This window comes from Rhinolophus sinicus, chromosome 13, assembly GCF_057876585.1.
Source record: "Rhinolophus sinicus isolate RSI-liver-muscle chromosome 13, RSI-T2T, whole genome shotgun sequence".
Taxonomy (NCBI): domain Eukaryota; kingdom Metazoa; phylum Chordata; class Mammalia; order Chiroptera; family Rhinolophidae; genus Rhinolophus; species Rhinolophus sinicus.
The window spans coordinates 23589626-23605651 of NC_142513.1; the positions used below are offsets into that span (position 1 = coordinate 23589626).

The window sequence follows — 16026 nt, forward strand, 5'->3', positions numbered from 1 at the left end:
ATCTTATCAGAAAACTATGTAGAATCTATACATATATACATATATATGTATAGATTCTACATATATGAATATATGTATATATTCTACGTATGTGAATATATGTATATAGTCTACACAGTTTTCTGATATATATATATATATATATATATATATATATATATATATATATATACATATATATTTGTCAAACTATAAAATCAGATTGTTGAGCCTTGAGGTCAGAATGAGCATTGCAACCTCCTCAATTTAGACCCCAGCCCTCTGGGGCTGGAGGTCATCTGAGAGCCACCTTCTCCGCTGAGCTTGTCCTGGAAGGAGTGAGCTCTCACAGTCTGTTTTTAAACTTGTTCGCATTTATTAAGTCAGAGGTGGGGCCGTGAAATTTGAATTTTTAAAAAGGCACCACAGAGAATGCTGTTGGGCTACTCAGATTTGGGCAATGGATTCAATCCAATCATACCTTCTCTTCTTCTATCAAATAGGGAAACTGAGGCCCAGAAAGAGAAAATGATCTGGCCTTGACCCCACAGACTGCTGATAACAGGCTGGGACTCGAACCTGTGCCTTCCAATGATGAGGCCCCTCTCCGCAGCAGCCCAGGGTGTTTAAATGGTTCTGTGGGATTGTTACACTTCCTAGGTGTCCCTGGCCCCTCAGACATGCCGTACAGAACACGGATGGGTTCCTGGGGCCACTTCTGTGCTCATGGGGCTGAGAGTCACTGGAGGTGGAGGGAGCACAGTGTTGTTCTCTTCTGTCTCTGGCAGAGCCCCCTTCTTGAGAGGGGCCTGGAGGGGCTGACATACCCTGGCCCTCTCTGCCCTGAGCATTCCAGTGCAAACCACCCACATGGTTTAGATTTGGCTACTCTAAACTCATCAGCATCATGGTTTTGTAACACCCGTTGGACGCCCAAGAAGCATTTGCAAGTTTTTTTTTTCTCTTCCCTTTATTTAAAAAAAAAAAAAAAGTTGAGGTCTTGAAATAATAGGGCATTTCAGAGGCACAAACTTTTGCAGAATAGAAGCTGGTGGTCTGGCCAGGCAAGGAGGGGCTCTAGCTGTCCTCACAGAGGTGAGAGGGGGAAGTGAAAGTGAGGGTGGGCCTTGAGGGGTCAGGGGATCCCCATGTGCCTGGCAGAGGGAGGCCTGAGGCCAGGCACTCTCTTGGGGTGGAGGAGTGATATTTCATCACCTTAGCTTGCCCCAGACTGCTGACACCACTTTCTCCAGCCGCCCCGAGCCCCTCAGGGCTCAGATTCTTCCTGCTCCTAACTGCTGAACCCTCTGAGTTCAGGCCAGCCAGTAATACCAATGCAAATCAGGAGCGCCACTTCCTGGGGATTTGGGGTTACAAAGGAGGAGGAGGTATCCTGATGATGGAATGACAGCCAGTGACGACAAACCTACTTCTAAGCTGGTCTAGCCTGAGACTCCTCCCATTTCTTTCTGCCTGGCATGTGAGGTATCACAGTGAAACACAAATGCTCAGGGTGTCAGTGGTGGTGTGGGTAATGGGGTATCTTCTCTTGCTCCGGACCCAACAACTTTCTCTATCTCCTCCCCAAAGCCCCCCAAAGGCTCCTCTCAGCTGTGGACATGTTGAGCAGGGCAACTAACAGGTGGAAGGCACAGCACTTGGGTTCCCTCTGTGACCTCAGACAATTCCCTTCCTTCTCAGGCCTCACTTGCCCCTTGGGTACAATGGGTAGGAGGCTCCAGGGTGAGGAACAGAGTGGTCTGGATAATCTCCAAGTTCCTTTCAGCTCTGATGGCCTCTTCTGGGCTGAGCCAGTTGTCCCAGGGATGGCAGCCCCACCTGCTGCAGCATTTGGGTCCCCAAAGGACATGGGAGTACAGTCAGCTTGGGAAGAGGGAGGATGCTGAAGGAGCACTGATGGGGTACAGCAGGCAGATTCCAGGGGGGCAGACTCAGCTGCCACAGGGGCACTGGGCTGGCTGTCCAGCCAGAGGCCCCAGCATGGCTCCCCCATGGCCCGCTGGGCACTGGGTGGCCCCAGAGCCTCTTCCGGAGGCTTCCTAGGGGAGCTGGTGCCGAGGGCTGTGGAAATGGCCTCCAGGTACAGGCCGGAGCAGGAGGTGCTGGCAGCCCTGGGGTCTGGGTCTCCTCTGGCGCAGAAGCAGGGCTCCCAGGACTCAATCATCCTGCCTGTGCTGTGGCCTGGGTCCTGCCCTTGGACACCCCTTCTCTGCAAAGATGGGGTCAGTACAAGGTCAGGGAAAGGTTTAGAAAAAGATGTTTGCTGTGTAGATAGAAAGAGTGGCTTGGGAGCGGGTGGGTGGGCAGGGAACAGGCATTTGATCTGTCAAAGTATGTGTGTGTGTGTGTGTGTGTGTGTGTGTGTGTGTGTGTGTGTGTGTGTGAAAGAGAGAGAGCGAGCGAGAGAGAGAGAGAGAGAGAGAGAGAGAGAGAAGGATACTATGAAGAACAGGAAGCAAAACAGGAGGAAAGGAAAAGAAAGGAAGAGGTAAAACAAAAGTGACAAAGAAGAAAAAGGAAGAGGGAAGGAGGAGAGGAGAAAAGGAGGAATGAGGGGGAAATAGAGATGGAAGAAATACAGGAAATAAAGGAGAAAAAAAGGTAGATTGACACAGAAAAAAGAGAGAAGAGGTGGAGGAGAAAGATAAAAGGAAAGAAAAGCAGCAGCAGCAAGAAAGCGAAGGGATGAGGAAGAAAGCAAGCCGGCTTGGAGGAGGGTGGACATGGCTGCAGGCCCGCCCCGGGCTCCTTAGGCCTGTGGCCTGCCAGGCCTCATGTCCAGCTTTCGGTCCAGCTTTCTGTCCTTGCGCGGGCGCCGGTCTCTCCGGCCCTTCTTCTGGCTGGGGTTTCTCTCTGCAGCAAGAGCATAGGGCGTTGTTTGTGAGGCCAGTTGGGCCCTGGGATGTCCCTCAATCCTGTGTCAGCCCTCAGGTGAGGACAGCATCTGGGGGACAGGGTGAGGGGCTGCCTGAGTGGCCCTTGCCAGCTTTCAAGGTGGGAATATGGGGTGAGTATCTTTGGGTCCCCATCCCATCCCTATGCCGGCCTGATGTCTGTCTATCCACCCACCCACCTACCCACCTTCCCATCCACCCACCCATCCATCTAGCCGACAAATGTTAACTGAGCACCTGCTATGTGCCAGGGCCTGTTCTAGACACTAGTGAGGCAGCCCTGAACAAGACATACAAAGAGCTTGCTCTCACTGGAGGTCATGAACACTAAACAAGCATACACAAGAATGGCACCATCGTTGCAGAAAGATGTAAGTGCTATGTTGTGATGTGATGGAAAGTGACTCTTGGTAGGGGGAAGCTTTTGGAAGACCTCTCTCAGGAGGAGACATTTGAGCTGAGACCTGGATGATGCAAGGAGCCCACAGTAGGGTTGTTGTGAGAATTAAAGGAGTTGTGAATACTAAGCACTTAACAGCGCCCAGCACATGGTAAGTGCTTTATGAATGTTTGCTGTTGCTGCTGCTGTTTTTGTTGTTGTTGTTGTTGTTGTTATTATGATTATTATCTGGGGGAAGAGCTTTCCTCCCTCAAGCCCCCCATAGCCAATCAGCTACCAGCTCTCAGAAGCCATGAGAGGAGTGGCCACAGTAACAAATGTCATAGAGAACTGTCTGTCTGGTTGCTTCCCTGGGTCTGCGCTCTCTTAGTGTCTCTGGCCCCATCTCAATCTCACCCTCTGTCCCCGACTGCCCACCATGACTCCCAGAGTCCCCCACCTCTGTTATTTATACTTCCAACCAACTCACATACCACAAGTCCTTCTGAAACCAGAGGTGTCCCTGGGTTCATGTCCCAGGTCCACTATATCCCAACTGTGTGGCTCGGGTCACCTGGCTCCAGGTTCCTCAGCCTTAAGCATGACTTTAGATTCCTTTTTGTTCATAGACCTGCATGTGAATTCCAGGTCCACACTTCCCTAGCTGTGTGAGACTTGGGCAAGTAACTTAACCTCTCTGGGCCTCAAACGCCTTACCTGTAACACGAGAATAATAACAGTACCTACTTCATTATGTCATTGTGCAGATTAAATGACTTAATGAGTGTAGAGAATTAGCAGAGTGCCCGGCACACAGTAAGCACACAGTTAATGGTAGCTAATTCCGTAGTGGCTAACTACTACTCACCATTCACGTCTTACCACACTCTGTGGCCTCTCTTTTTTACACCAGCGGTTCTTAAGAGCCCCTAGGGGTAGTTTGGAAATCTGCGTGGGGATCTTGGTTGTCACAAAGAAGGGGACCTCAGCGGCATTCAGTGGACAGGGATTGGGGGCTGATCCCTGTCCTACAAAGAAGAGTTGTCCCCATTCCATCCAGTTCTCACATAGCTAAGGAATCTGCTTTGCTCGGAGCAGAACTCCCTCTTGCGTGTGAATGCCAATGGTTTTGGGACACTTGTCCCATTCACTGACTAGTCCAGGGCTGCCAGTGTGGTGTCAATCAAGAGGTCAGACAGTTTTGTTGACATGACTAAGAGCGGGTCAGCATTAGGGAAACTGTGTCTCTAGTGGCAATGTGGCTGTGCGCTTGAACACTGACCTCGGCCATCACTGTCACCGTGATTCTACTTCACTGGGTATTGTCTGGGGTGTTGGGCCTGAGCGCTGCCATAATGATATTTCTTTTGTTTCTCTTTTATATGATGGTTAGGGCACGATGCTGATTTTTAAAAAATGACCTGTGCACGTAGGTTACATGATGCATGAATTTTATTTCAGAGTAGTAAAGAGGGCATTCCTTCTGATTGAAAGTGTTGAGAACCCCTGATGTAAAGGACAGCTCCATCTGCCTACCCATCTGGGACTGACCCCAGCAAGGAAGACCCTCCTTTGAAAGGACCGCAGGGAGGGCAGTGCTTAACCCACATGAAGGTATTGCTAATGGACTTTCAGGCAGCCTGACATGTACTCTTTGTGGGGCCAGTGTCCTGAGGAGACTCAAAGTAACCCATGGGCCCTGCCCACCGCAGCCCTGCATGCCTGGTGGTGCTTACCTCCTGGGCAGGGCCTCTGGATAGGACATTTCCTGGACTCGAACAGCACCTGGCAGGTTGCGCCTTCCTCCTGCCTGGCCCGGCTGGCCTCTCGCACCCGGGTCTCCAGGCCCCAGGCGAAGCCACAGGTCTTCCCGTTGTGTGTGCAGGGGCTCCAGCTGCCCCAGGGGCCCAGCTCACACTCCTCTGTGGGGTGGAGGGAGAGACAGATGACACACGGGCTCAGTTGGCAGGGAGTGTCCTTCAGATCCAAGGGCATGGTCTGAGGGGTTCAGTTCCCTGAAGGCTCCATCTCTACATAAAGGGGACTCACAGGCTATACAAGGAACAGAGGGATGACATTTAAATTGCTACTTATGAGAGCCTAGAATGAGGATGATTCTAAAGCATGCACAGGCTGTGTGGGCCAGAAGCTAGAGGGACCAACTATCTGGCTTTAAAGGCGTGGAGGTGACACAGGAGCTAATGGGAGAGAGAAGAGCTCATTGGGTGGAGATGGAAGGACACACTTCCAGGCAGGCATGCAGAGCCGTGGGGATGGGCAAACTAAGTTTAAGGGACAGAGCCCCTAGAGTGGGGGCAGGGTAAAGGTCTGGGAGGGGCGGGACAGGAGAAGAGGCCAGAAAGTTGGCTGAATAGCCCTCAGGGCCAGGACACAGGTTTTGAACTTGATCATGTGTCTTTGATCAGCTACCAATGGTGTTGTGAGGAAAAATGAGGTCATGATGCAAAAGGTCTTAGTAGGGAATCATTTGAAAACATATATAAACAAGCCTTTTGAGCCACTCTTTTTCTCGGGCCCAATCCTAACCCTTTGGAGTATACTTTCTCTTCTAATAAACTGCTCTTTCACTATTTAAAAAAAGAAAGAAATATATGTGTGTGTGTGTGTGTGTGTGTGTGTGTGCGTGTGTATATCTATATATCTATATTTATATATCTCTATCTATCTATATATATCTATATCTATGGCTATCTATCTATATCTATATCTATCTATATTCTTTCACAGTTTATGCTTTTAAGAGTCTCTGAGAGGTAGGGAGAGAAGGGGGAAGCTATTAACACTCCCATTTTGCAGGTTAGGACACTGAGGCTTAACGTAGGGCTTGATAAGGGAACAGAGAAAAGGCTCACATGACAGAACACAGCAGATTTAAGATCCAGTTGGGTCCAGAAACCAGGTCTTCAGACCTTAGGACAATGGTCCTTCTGCTAGATGCATTCATCTGACAAGCAAAATCTGAGCACCTACTGCATGCCAGGTGCTGTACTGTGTGCTGAGGTGCAATGGCAACAAGACAGAGCCCGGTCTGCCTCCTGGAGTTTGCCTCCTGAAGAAGTCAGGCTGGAAGGGCAGGGTGCTTGTGCAGCCATGGAGGAAACACAGGCAGCTAGGGCAGCCCAGAGGAGGTGCGGGTCCCAGCCCAGGGGACTGGGAAGGCTTCCTGAAGGAGAAGACTCCTGACCTGAGTCTTGAAGCGGGGGTGGAGAGGTTAGCCAGGCTCAGGGAAGGGCAGGAGGGGAAGTGCTCCAGGGGAAGGAATAACCCCAGCAAGGTCCACAGGACCTTTTTCTTGTGTCTCTTCTGTCTGCCCAGTAACATGTCACATCCACAAGGGCAGAGGCTTTGTCTGTTCTGTTCACTAATATGTCCTCAGTACCTCAGGAAGTGCCTGGCACATAGCAGATGTTCTAGTAAATATTTCTTGGTGAATAAATGAGCAAATTAGATTGGATGTAGGATGAGAGAGAAGTCACCGGTGATGTCCATGTCTCCAGCGTGGCCAGCATGGGTTGTGGAGCTGGTCATTGACAGATGAAGCACCAGGCTGGGGGTGGGGAGGGAGGGATGGCGGCATCCAGGGGGCAGGTGGGGATGCGGTCTACTGCTCAGGGAGGGATTTGGCCAAGGACAGTGAGTCAGGAGCCATCAGCTTTTGGAATGACCATGAACATGAGCCCAGAGAGAATGTGTGAGCAGAGATTTGCGATTCAGGTGAGAACACTGAGAAAAGGAGCAGTGAGAAAGCATAGTGACAGCTGATATGACATGTATAATAATGGCATGTATTGAGCGCTTACTGTGTGCTAGTCACTGTATTAAGTACTTTAAATCATATTAATTAATTTAATCCTCATAACAACCTTCCCACTATGAGGTCGGTTCTATGTTCTATGTAATTTTTTTTTAATGTTTGGAGAAAGTGAGGGGCAGAGAGCTCAAATAACTTGCTCAAGTTCACTAACGGGTACATTTTAGAGCTAGGATTTGAACCCAGGTCTGTTTTATCCCCCAAATCAGTCCTCTTCTGTACTCAGCTGCCTCCCTTGGTAATAATAATGACGCCATGTTGGTAGTAATAGAAATCAGATTAACGGTGCTTACAATGGTTCCAGCATATTGAACGATTCTTATGTGTACCTGACATGGTGGTGTTAAGCCTCTGATCACCACGTGACACTCTACTGTGATTTCTTCCAGGTGTCCTGACACCCTTCACCAGCCCCTATTCCTAGGAGGGAGGGGAAGGGGCGGGCCGAAGAGGCCCTCACTCACCCTGGCACTCCTGTGTGCTCTGCTGGGCTGCAGTGCCCGGTGGGCAGGTGGGCAGACACTTTCCCTTGTACAGGTAAAACCGCCTCTTGCACTGGATGCAGAAGTCCTGGCTGAAGCAGCTCTCGCACGTAGCCCCACATTCTGTAATAGAGCCAGGGCCACCCCCAGTGAGGGCAGGTGCTCAGGGAGGGGGCCCTCTAGGACTGCCTGAGGTGGGATGGTCTCTGAGCAGCCCCAGGCTCTATAGCACTGGGGTCAGGATTTAGTGTTTCCTTGGAAGCCCAAACTTGTTCAAGGTCAAAGGAGGCTGCATTCAAGAACTCCCTTTCTCATTTGAATTGAGGCTCATTGGGGGCAGGTGGCATGTCCAAGGTAACATGGCTGTACGGATTTAAAGCTCAAGATTCACTTTCTTATTTGACCTGAGGTTCAGAAAGGGCAAGTGACTTGCCTAAAGTCATACAGAAAATCTGGTCTGGGAATGAGGGCTTCCTGCTCCATTTCCATCAAGACTCAAAGATGGCCATAATTTGTCCCAGGTTACAACAAAAAATAGACTTAGGAGTTAGGACTCCTTTTCCTATTTAAGCTAGGCTCAGAGAGGGTGAGTAACATGCCCAAGGCCACACAGCAAACTAGGGCAGACATGAAAGTTCCTTGCTGACATTAGAGAAGGCACTGACTTGTCTAGGGCTTCAGAGCCAGGCTGAGACCAAGCAAGAATATGAATCTGGGTTTAGGCATACGTTTATTTTCCCTGTGACTGTGTTTGGGGTAAGAGGTGGGATGTGGGTCATAGGTGCCCAGGAGCCCAACACTAGCACAAGACAAGGGAGGAGCCACGTACTTTTGCACCTGTTGACCTCCTGGCCACGGACGCCGAAATAGCCGGGGGGACAGTCATGCACACACTTGCCGTACTGACGGATACCTTCTCGGCGGATGAACAGGAAGAGCTTCTGCTGGCAGGTGGAGCAGCCATTTTCCTCTGAGCAGATGACACAGCCTGTGCAGTTGCCCCCCAGACCAGTGCCCACTGCCAGCCAGACCAGAGTGGAGGAAGGATGGGGGAAAGGGAGAGAGAGATGGTCAAACTATATGTGTGAGCAGGTCAGACTGTCTCATTGGGATATTAACTGAGTACATGGCCACCAGACAAATGACTACATTTCCCAGCTTCCCTTGCAATTAGGTATGGTAATGTGACCAAAATCTGGCCAAGGGGTATAAGGTAAAGCAGTGTGTACAACCTCTAGAAAATTGCCTTAAAGGGCAGGTGTGTACCCTTTGCCATTCCCTCATCATTCCTGTTGGGTGGAATGTGAACATGATGGCAGGAGCATAAGCAGCTCTTTTGTATCATGAGGTAGAAACTGTGGGTTTAGGGTGGTGGAGAAATAAGATAAAAAGAGCCTGGATCCCTGAGGAAGATAGAACTGCTGTACCAGCCCTGGATGGCCTGTATGGGTTGTTACATGAGGAGAAATCTACATCTATTTAGTTTAAACCACTGTTATTTGGAGTTCTCTGACACTCACAAACTTAATATTTACTAAAATAGTGTGTATTTTTGAGTGTGTGAGGGGCATATGCATGTTACGGGTGGGGATGAGGGAACCGTCATCTTCCTGCTTGGTCTTTTAACAATACTCCCTTCCTCACCACTATCAAGGGTTCCCAATATCATCAGCTATAGCAAGTTGAGGGAAGGAACTTTTTTGTTGCTCCACAATTGATAACCAGAACCCCAAAGCTGGGAAGAAAGAGGAAGCAAATACCCTAGAATGGAAAGAGACCCTCTCCTAGGCTCATAGGGAGTCCTGTAGATCTGCTCCTTCCCTCTGTCAACCTGAAGATCACCTGATAAAACTGACCACTCAGAGAGAGGGACTCATGGGAGTTTGGAGTTGTCAGCCTGAGGGAGAGGAGGTTGCTGTGGCTTTCTCTCTGTTCTCACCTGAAAAATCAAGTAAGGGGGGATGCAAGGCTAGCCCTCACAGAGACAGAGGGGCCTGCAAGAAGGGATGGCCAGCATCTCATGTTCTGGTTGGATATTAACTTGTGCTGTAGGCCGGCAGATCTGCTCCTTCCCTCTGAGCAGAGAAAAGAGACCAGGAGAGAGAAGGGCAAAGCCGAAAGGGGAGGCAGCAGTAGCAGAAACTGCATGTCCTTTATGACAAACATCAGGCGGCTCTCAGTGGCAATGGCCCCCTAGAAGTAGCCAGGCTTAAGCACTGTTGCTGCTGCCTCACCCAAGAAGGCGAGTTGTTGGCAGGTACCCTAGCAAGAGGCAACAGGGCAAACCACTGGGGGTAGAAGCTGGGGAGAGTCAGAAAGTGACCAGGTAGCACTAAGGGACAGGAAAAAGCTGGGAAGCTTCTTAGAGTCAGAAATTGGGGGAAACATTAAACTCTTTCATGTTTTATGACCCATCAAGGTCAGACTGTTAATAAACCAGGCACACACCTTGGCTTACTTGAGCCCATGGCCACCCAGCAAACCCGTTCTTGATTCTCCAGCTATCAGCCTCTGCTACCCCTGCCCGTTTCCTATTTATGCCCCATTTTCCTTTTAGAAAAATTCCCCACTGTGTGAGGCCCTAGGGAAGGGCAGATCCTGGTGCCTGCCCCTGAAACAGAAGCCAAGAAGGCCCAGCCTTCTTCCAGTCAGCAGAGGGGGCATTGACCCAAACCTGGCCAAGCAGACACTCACTTCCACGACCCCAAGTCCTGGGAGTTAGACACAAAGAGCGAGGGGATAGGCGGGGATGAGGTTCACAGTGCATGCACAGCTGACTCTGCCCAGAACAGCCTGGGAGCTTTCTTGTTCCCCCCGCCCTCCTGCTCTGGGATTAGAATTGTCATTTCACCAAATCTGCTCTCAACTCATTGGACTCTGTGAGACCCGTACATCCTGCTCATAACTCCTATTGCTGTTGCTTACGACCGAAACCACTGACGGCTCCAGCAGGCTCATATGGAGATACACATTAAGTGATGCCCCTGGGAAGAGAAACTGCCACAGGGAGCAGAGTAAAGGATTGTGTGTTTCCAAAGCTGTAGACCTGGCAGAGAGACAGTGTGATGTTGTACGAGGGATTCCCAGGGCCAGACAGAGGACATCAACTGAGAAGTGAACAGAGCCCAGACCTCCTACCCAAATGGCCAAAAATTTAAATTCTGATGATACCAAGGGCTGGCAAGGATGAGAGGAAATTTTCCTTTCTGATAGAAGTGTAAACTTTGGAGAACAATCTGGCATCATCTAGTAAATTTAAAGATGTGCCTTTTCTTTTTAAAATTTTCTTTTATTTATTCACCTAGCTATGTATCCATTTATTTATATTTTCCCCAGTTTTACTGAATCGTAACTGACATATAACATTGTATTAGTTTAAGATGTAAAGATGTACCTTTTCTAAACAGCAATTTTGCTTCTGGTATAAACCCTAGAGCAGTGTTTCTCAAACGCCAGCAGGCTTCAGCATCTCCTAGCAGGGTTATTACAATGCAGATCACTGGGTCCCACCCCAGAGTGTCTGAGATGGGGCCTGAGAATTTGCATTTCTAACGTGTTCCCAGGTGATGCTGACACAGGGACCACACTCTCAAAACCACCGGCTTAGAGAAACTCTTGTGTATGTGTACAAAGAGACATGTACCAAGATGTTTATTGCAGCATTATTTATTAGCAAACAATTGCAAAAACCTAATCATCTATCCAAAGAATAGGTAAACACATTGTGGTATAGTCGTACGACACAGACACGAACCACATATATGACCCAGCTGTGATGAATGATGGACGTAGAGTTACAGTTGTCATTGTGACTATATCTTAAAGCGTGCTGAGAGCAAAAAAACAAGTTGCACAATGAATCGTACAATAAGGAGCCATTTATATTACGTTAAAAAACCTGCAAAACCATACGCTGTAACATTTATGATACATAAATTTATATTGAGTAAAAGACATACAAAGGACTGATAAACACTGAATTCAGGATGTAACACCTCTGAGGTGGTGAGTGGGAAAAGGGATTGGGGAAGGAGACTGGGGAGCTTGCTTGTATCTGTAATACTTAATTTATTAAAAATCTGAAGCAGATTTTCAAACTGTAGGTTTGAAATACTTCATAATAAAAATATATTTAAAGAAAAAAAGAGTTTAGCCTCTATTGTGTCCTGGGGGTTGGAGGTGGGGGGAGAGGACCACATTCGTTTTCTACTTCTCCTCCCAGATCCCTTCCCCACGCCCTGGCTCATCCTCAAGCTGAGGTCTTGGGCAGGGGAAGGTGACAGAAATTCTCAGAGCATTGGAGACCTGAGCCCCTGAGCACTAAGCTAATAGTTCCCCATATCTATTCTCTCCCTCCTTCTCAGTATTGGAACCCTAAATTTTAGCGGGGTTCCTCTCTTCCAAGAATAAAGACAGCGTTTCCCAGGCTCCTTTGCCGCTGTATGTGGTCACGTGTCTAAGTTCTGTCCAATGGGCGTGTCCTGTGCCACACCCAGGAAATACCCTTCAAAGGAAGGGCTGCGTTCTTTCCCTCTCTTTCGTCCTTACTCCTGTGAGATGGAGGACTAGGTAGCTGGAACCATGGCAGATGCAGGTGGCAGAGGGACCTAACAGAGAGACACCGTGGCGAGGTCATGCTAACCTAGGACTGTCTATGCCAGATTCTTTTATAGGAGAGGGAGGACAGTGTCGTCCGTCTTGTTTAGGCCACTGGGCCTTTCTGACAGATACCAAGGACTATATGACAATGACTGACGATGCTGGGTCTTCAGCCACGCAGGTGGGCACAGAGTGATGTCGTGGAGACCAGGGTGCCCCTCCGCAGTGCCTCGGCACTATGTAAGTCCGCTGGGCCTGAGATGCCACCCCACCAACAAAGGGCAAAGGGACCCTCCCTCCGCTTGAGGTAATCCCTGCCATCTGGCAGAATAGGGGTTTAAATGAGAAATTATGTTCAATTACAGAAAAACGAAATGACATTTCCTGCAAACTGAATTTGTGGACTCACACCCCGAAGTAGGTGAGAAAAGGAGGCGCAAAGTGGTGACATATGCTCAGGGGTGCCGCAGAATCACTGGGGAAGGGACCACGTCAGTAGGCCCTACACTGCCTTCTTGGAGCATTTGTCCAGGGCGTCCTTTGATTCACGCAGAGCCTGGGGCCTCAGGGGTGAGCCTCACACGGCCCGGCTGTTACCGGAGCTCATGGGAGAACTGAAGTCGGCAGAAGTGACTGATAGCAACATAGGTGGGACAAAGCAAAACTTTACTAACCACTATCTTTCAGAAGGGCTTAGGGATCACTCAGCATGACCCCTACAAGTTTCAAGGGGGACCCTGAGGTCAGAGGGTGTGGAACCTTCCTCAGACCAGGCAGTCAACAGCAAAGACGCCCCAGTTAGAACTACATCACTAATATTTGTAGAGCGCTAATTTCAACATTCTGAAGACAAAAGAACCCGGCGAGGATCCTCCCCTTGTCCTCAGACAGTGTCTGTGTGTGTGTGTGTGTGTGTGTGTGTGTGTGTGTGTGTGTGTGTGTGTGTGTGTGTGTGTGTGTGTGTGTGTGTGTGTGTGTGACGAGCCCACGCGATGGATCTCAACTAGCATCTTTCAACCCCAGGTCTTTGAAAAGAGGTGGCTCTGCCTTAGTCTTGGCAGTTGGCTATGGTGCCCTCTAGTGTCCCTCTGTTGTAATGGCACCTCTGACTCTGAATTCTGATGGTCTCACTCGGGCTTTTTCATCACCTCCATAACTCGTTCAAAACAGCAGTGCTATTTTCCTCCATTCCCAAAGTCAAGTGTGTAGAGACTTGAATGCCAATTTTATGAATAATAAGTGATGACAACTGGAGTTTGTATGATGCTGCTTTAGAAAAGCCAAACTTGATGGTTCTTAAATTTGACTGTGCATGAGAATCCCCAGGGAGGCTTGTAAAGTGTCTGGTGTCACCCAGGAATGCACATTTTAACAAATCCAAAATAAATGTAATAGACATTTTGGAAATGTCTTCCCTGCTCACAGTCTCCTTTCCCGGAGAACTGGCCCTGGCAACCGTGTTTGCATGACTCTGCTCCCTGGTGGCTGGCTGAGCCAGGCTGAACAGCGCAAGCTGGCTGGGCCAATGAGACTGTTTCTCGAGAATTTTGACTCTTGGTTGACAGACAATGGTCTCATCTGGCCTCTTGACCTAAGGACATTTGCAGGAGGGCAAGATGGCCTGTTGCAGTACACACGTGGACAAGATTTGGTAGGCATTAGCATCTGGGGCCCCTCTCTTTGCTGACAGAGGTCCCATCCCTCAGCGCTCTCCAAGTCTGAGGTTCATGTGGGGCCCCCGCCACCCAGATGCACTTAATCTGAGCTGGGCCAATCAGAGCCTCAGGTCCCCTTGACTACATGGTGGGTTCAGGCACGGGTCTCAACAGGTGCGAGTCTTCGGATATTTTTTTGAGTCAACGTGTGTGTGTGTGTGTGTGTGTGTGTGTGTGTGTGTGTGTGTACATGCACATGAGCTCACGTATCTGAATGTGTGTTCTTTTCCACTCTATTTGGATTTGGGAAGATGTAGACCAGAGCTGGTGGGCACCACATGAGAGGAGAGTGTCCCAAGAATGGAGGTCACACAGTGGAAGCAGAGCCAAGAGATTGTTTGTGCACCTGAACCCACCTCTGGGGGTGGGAGGTCCGTAAATTCTCTTCTTTTCTCAAGCCACTTTGAGTTAGGTTTTCTGTCACTTGCAACCAAAGGACTGCTGACCAATACAGAAGCAGAGAGAGAAAGAGAGAAAACAAAAAATCAGATGCAGAGAGAGAACAGCAACCAGAAACCTCATGGGACTCAAGAGATAGAGTTTCTGACCATCTTCCACGCCCCGGTTCCAGTCCCCCTAAGGCTTGGCTTACCCCATAGCTCCAAAGAAAGTCATATTTTCACTTGAGCTAGCTCTCCTTCTGTCAATCAAAATGATGTAAGTCACCAGAGAGGAAACAGATCATGGTATAGCAACTCTGCTTCAGCAAGGATTAGGGGCCTGGAGCACCACCCACACAGCCTGACCAGCATGGCACCCCAAGTGGCCCTGGGGTTCTAGGGAGCACACTTTGAAAACCCCTGGGTCTTTCTATACATCAACTGGCTCCTGGCCTTCCTCACTTCCCTCTCCCAGCTCAAATGCACGTTTCTAAATGAAAGCATTGGAGCTCTAACTGCAACCTCCCTGAGTTTTCTTGGGGCACCATAGGGGCTGACACTGCTTGTGATTTCCCTTAATAACTGTCTCCCATAATCAAGACCATCCTTCCCCAGTCAAATGTCAGTTGGCCCCAAAAGTATGGCCCTGTGTTATTCCAGCAGCTGGGTGACGGGGGAGGCTTGGAATGACATCTGAGTCACTTCGCCTTTCCGCCACCCAGGGATGAGCTGCGACTTGGATGTCCATTTTATGGACAAGGACAGTGGAATCCATCACGTCAGGCTTGGCAGTTTATAAAGGGATACAAATTGAAAACAACTCTGAATACATGCATTAGCCCAGGGTTGAGTGATCCATTAATTCATCCATCCATCCCTTCATTCAACAAGTAGTTACTGAGCTCTTAGTCTGTTTAAGGTCCAGTGCTAGGGGCTCAATGGTTATGATTGGGGGGCAAAATTTAACTTTCTGAGCCTCAGTTATTCTAGCTGTAAAAAGGAGCAATAACTTTCAACTTGCAGGGTTGTTGTGATTAAAGGAGATGGTACAGGGAAAACTTTTACCTCAGAGCCTGGCACACAGCAGGCCCTCGGTAAACTGGAGCTATTGTCATTCTACTGAAGCAATGACATGTCTTCTGCCCTCAAAAATCTAAGGACATGTGTTACGGCGCAGGTGCCCAAATCCTGGCTCTACTACTCACTGAGTGACCTTGGACAAGTATCCTCATCTTTGTGGGCCTCAGTTTCCCCATCTGAAAAACTGTGGCAGCAATTCCTATCCCCGTAGGCCTTGTTATGAGGTGTGTGCAAACAAACCAGCAAGCACCTGACACATAGTAGGTGCTTCTCCATAAACGTAAGTTCCTTTCCTCTTCCTTCATGGTCACGACACACGGTGGGATTGTGAACCCACTTTTGGATCCTCCTCCCCTTTCACAGGCGAGCAAACAGGGCCAGAGGCATCGGTGGACAGCAACTACCAACTACCATCTCCAGGGAGATGGTTGCTTGTCCACCCTCAGGATAGTGAAGAACCCAGGACAGAGACATGAGGAGGCAGTTTTGGTCTTGAGTGGAGGCAGTTTATTCTTTCTGTTGGGATCAGGGAATGACCTGCTCTTCAAACGAAGGTTCCCAACCTCAGGGTGACCCACATCATTAGGAAACCCCAAGCACCTTGTTGTGACTGAAGTCAATGGCTCTACATTTGCACGTGACCTCTATGTTTTTCCATTTGGGGA

At 49.2% G+C, this 16026-nt stretch overlaps 1 protein-coding gene across 1 annotated transcript in view; it reads right to left on the reverse strand.

Moving 5' to 3' along the window:
- Positions 1-594: 594 nt before the first annotated feature.
- Positions 595-16026, reverse strand: part of RSPO4 (R-spondin 4) — a 38031-nt gene continuing 22599 nt past the window's right edge. The window contains exons 2-5 of the mRNA XM_088789211.1: positions 8417-8605; positions 7570-7710; positions 5010-5195; positions 595-2853 (exon numbers count right to left, since the gene is read on the reverse strand). Coding sequence (XP_088645337.1) covers positions 2750-2853; positions 5010-5195; positions 7570-7710; positions 8417-8605 — 620 coding nt within the window. The 3' untranslated portion in view covers positions 595-2749. The remainder of the gene's footprint in view (positions 2854-5009; positions 5196-7569; positions 7711-8416; positions 8606-16026) is intronic.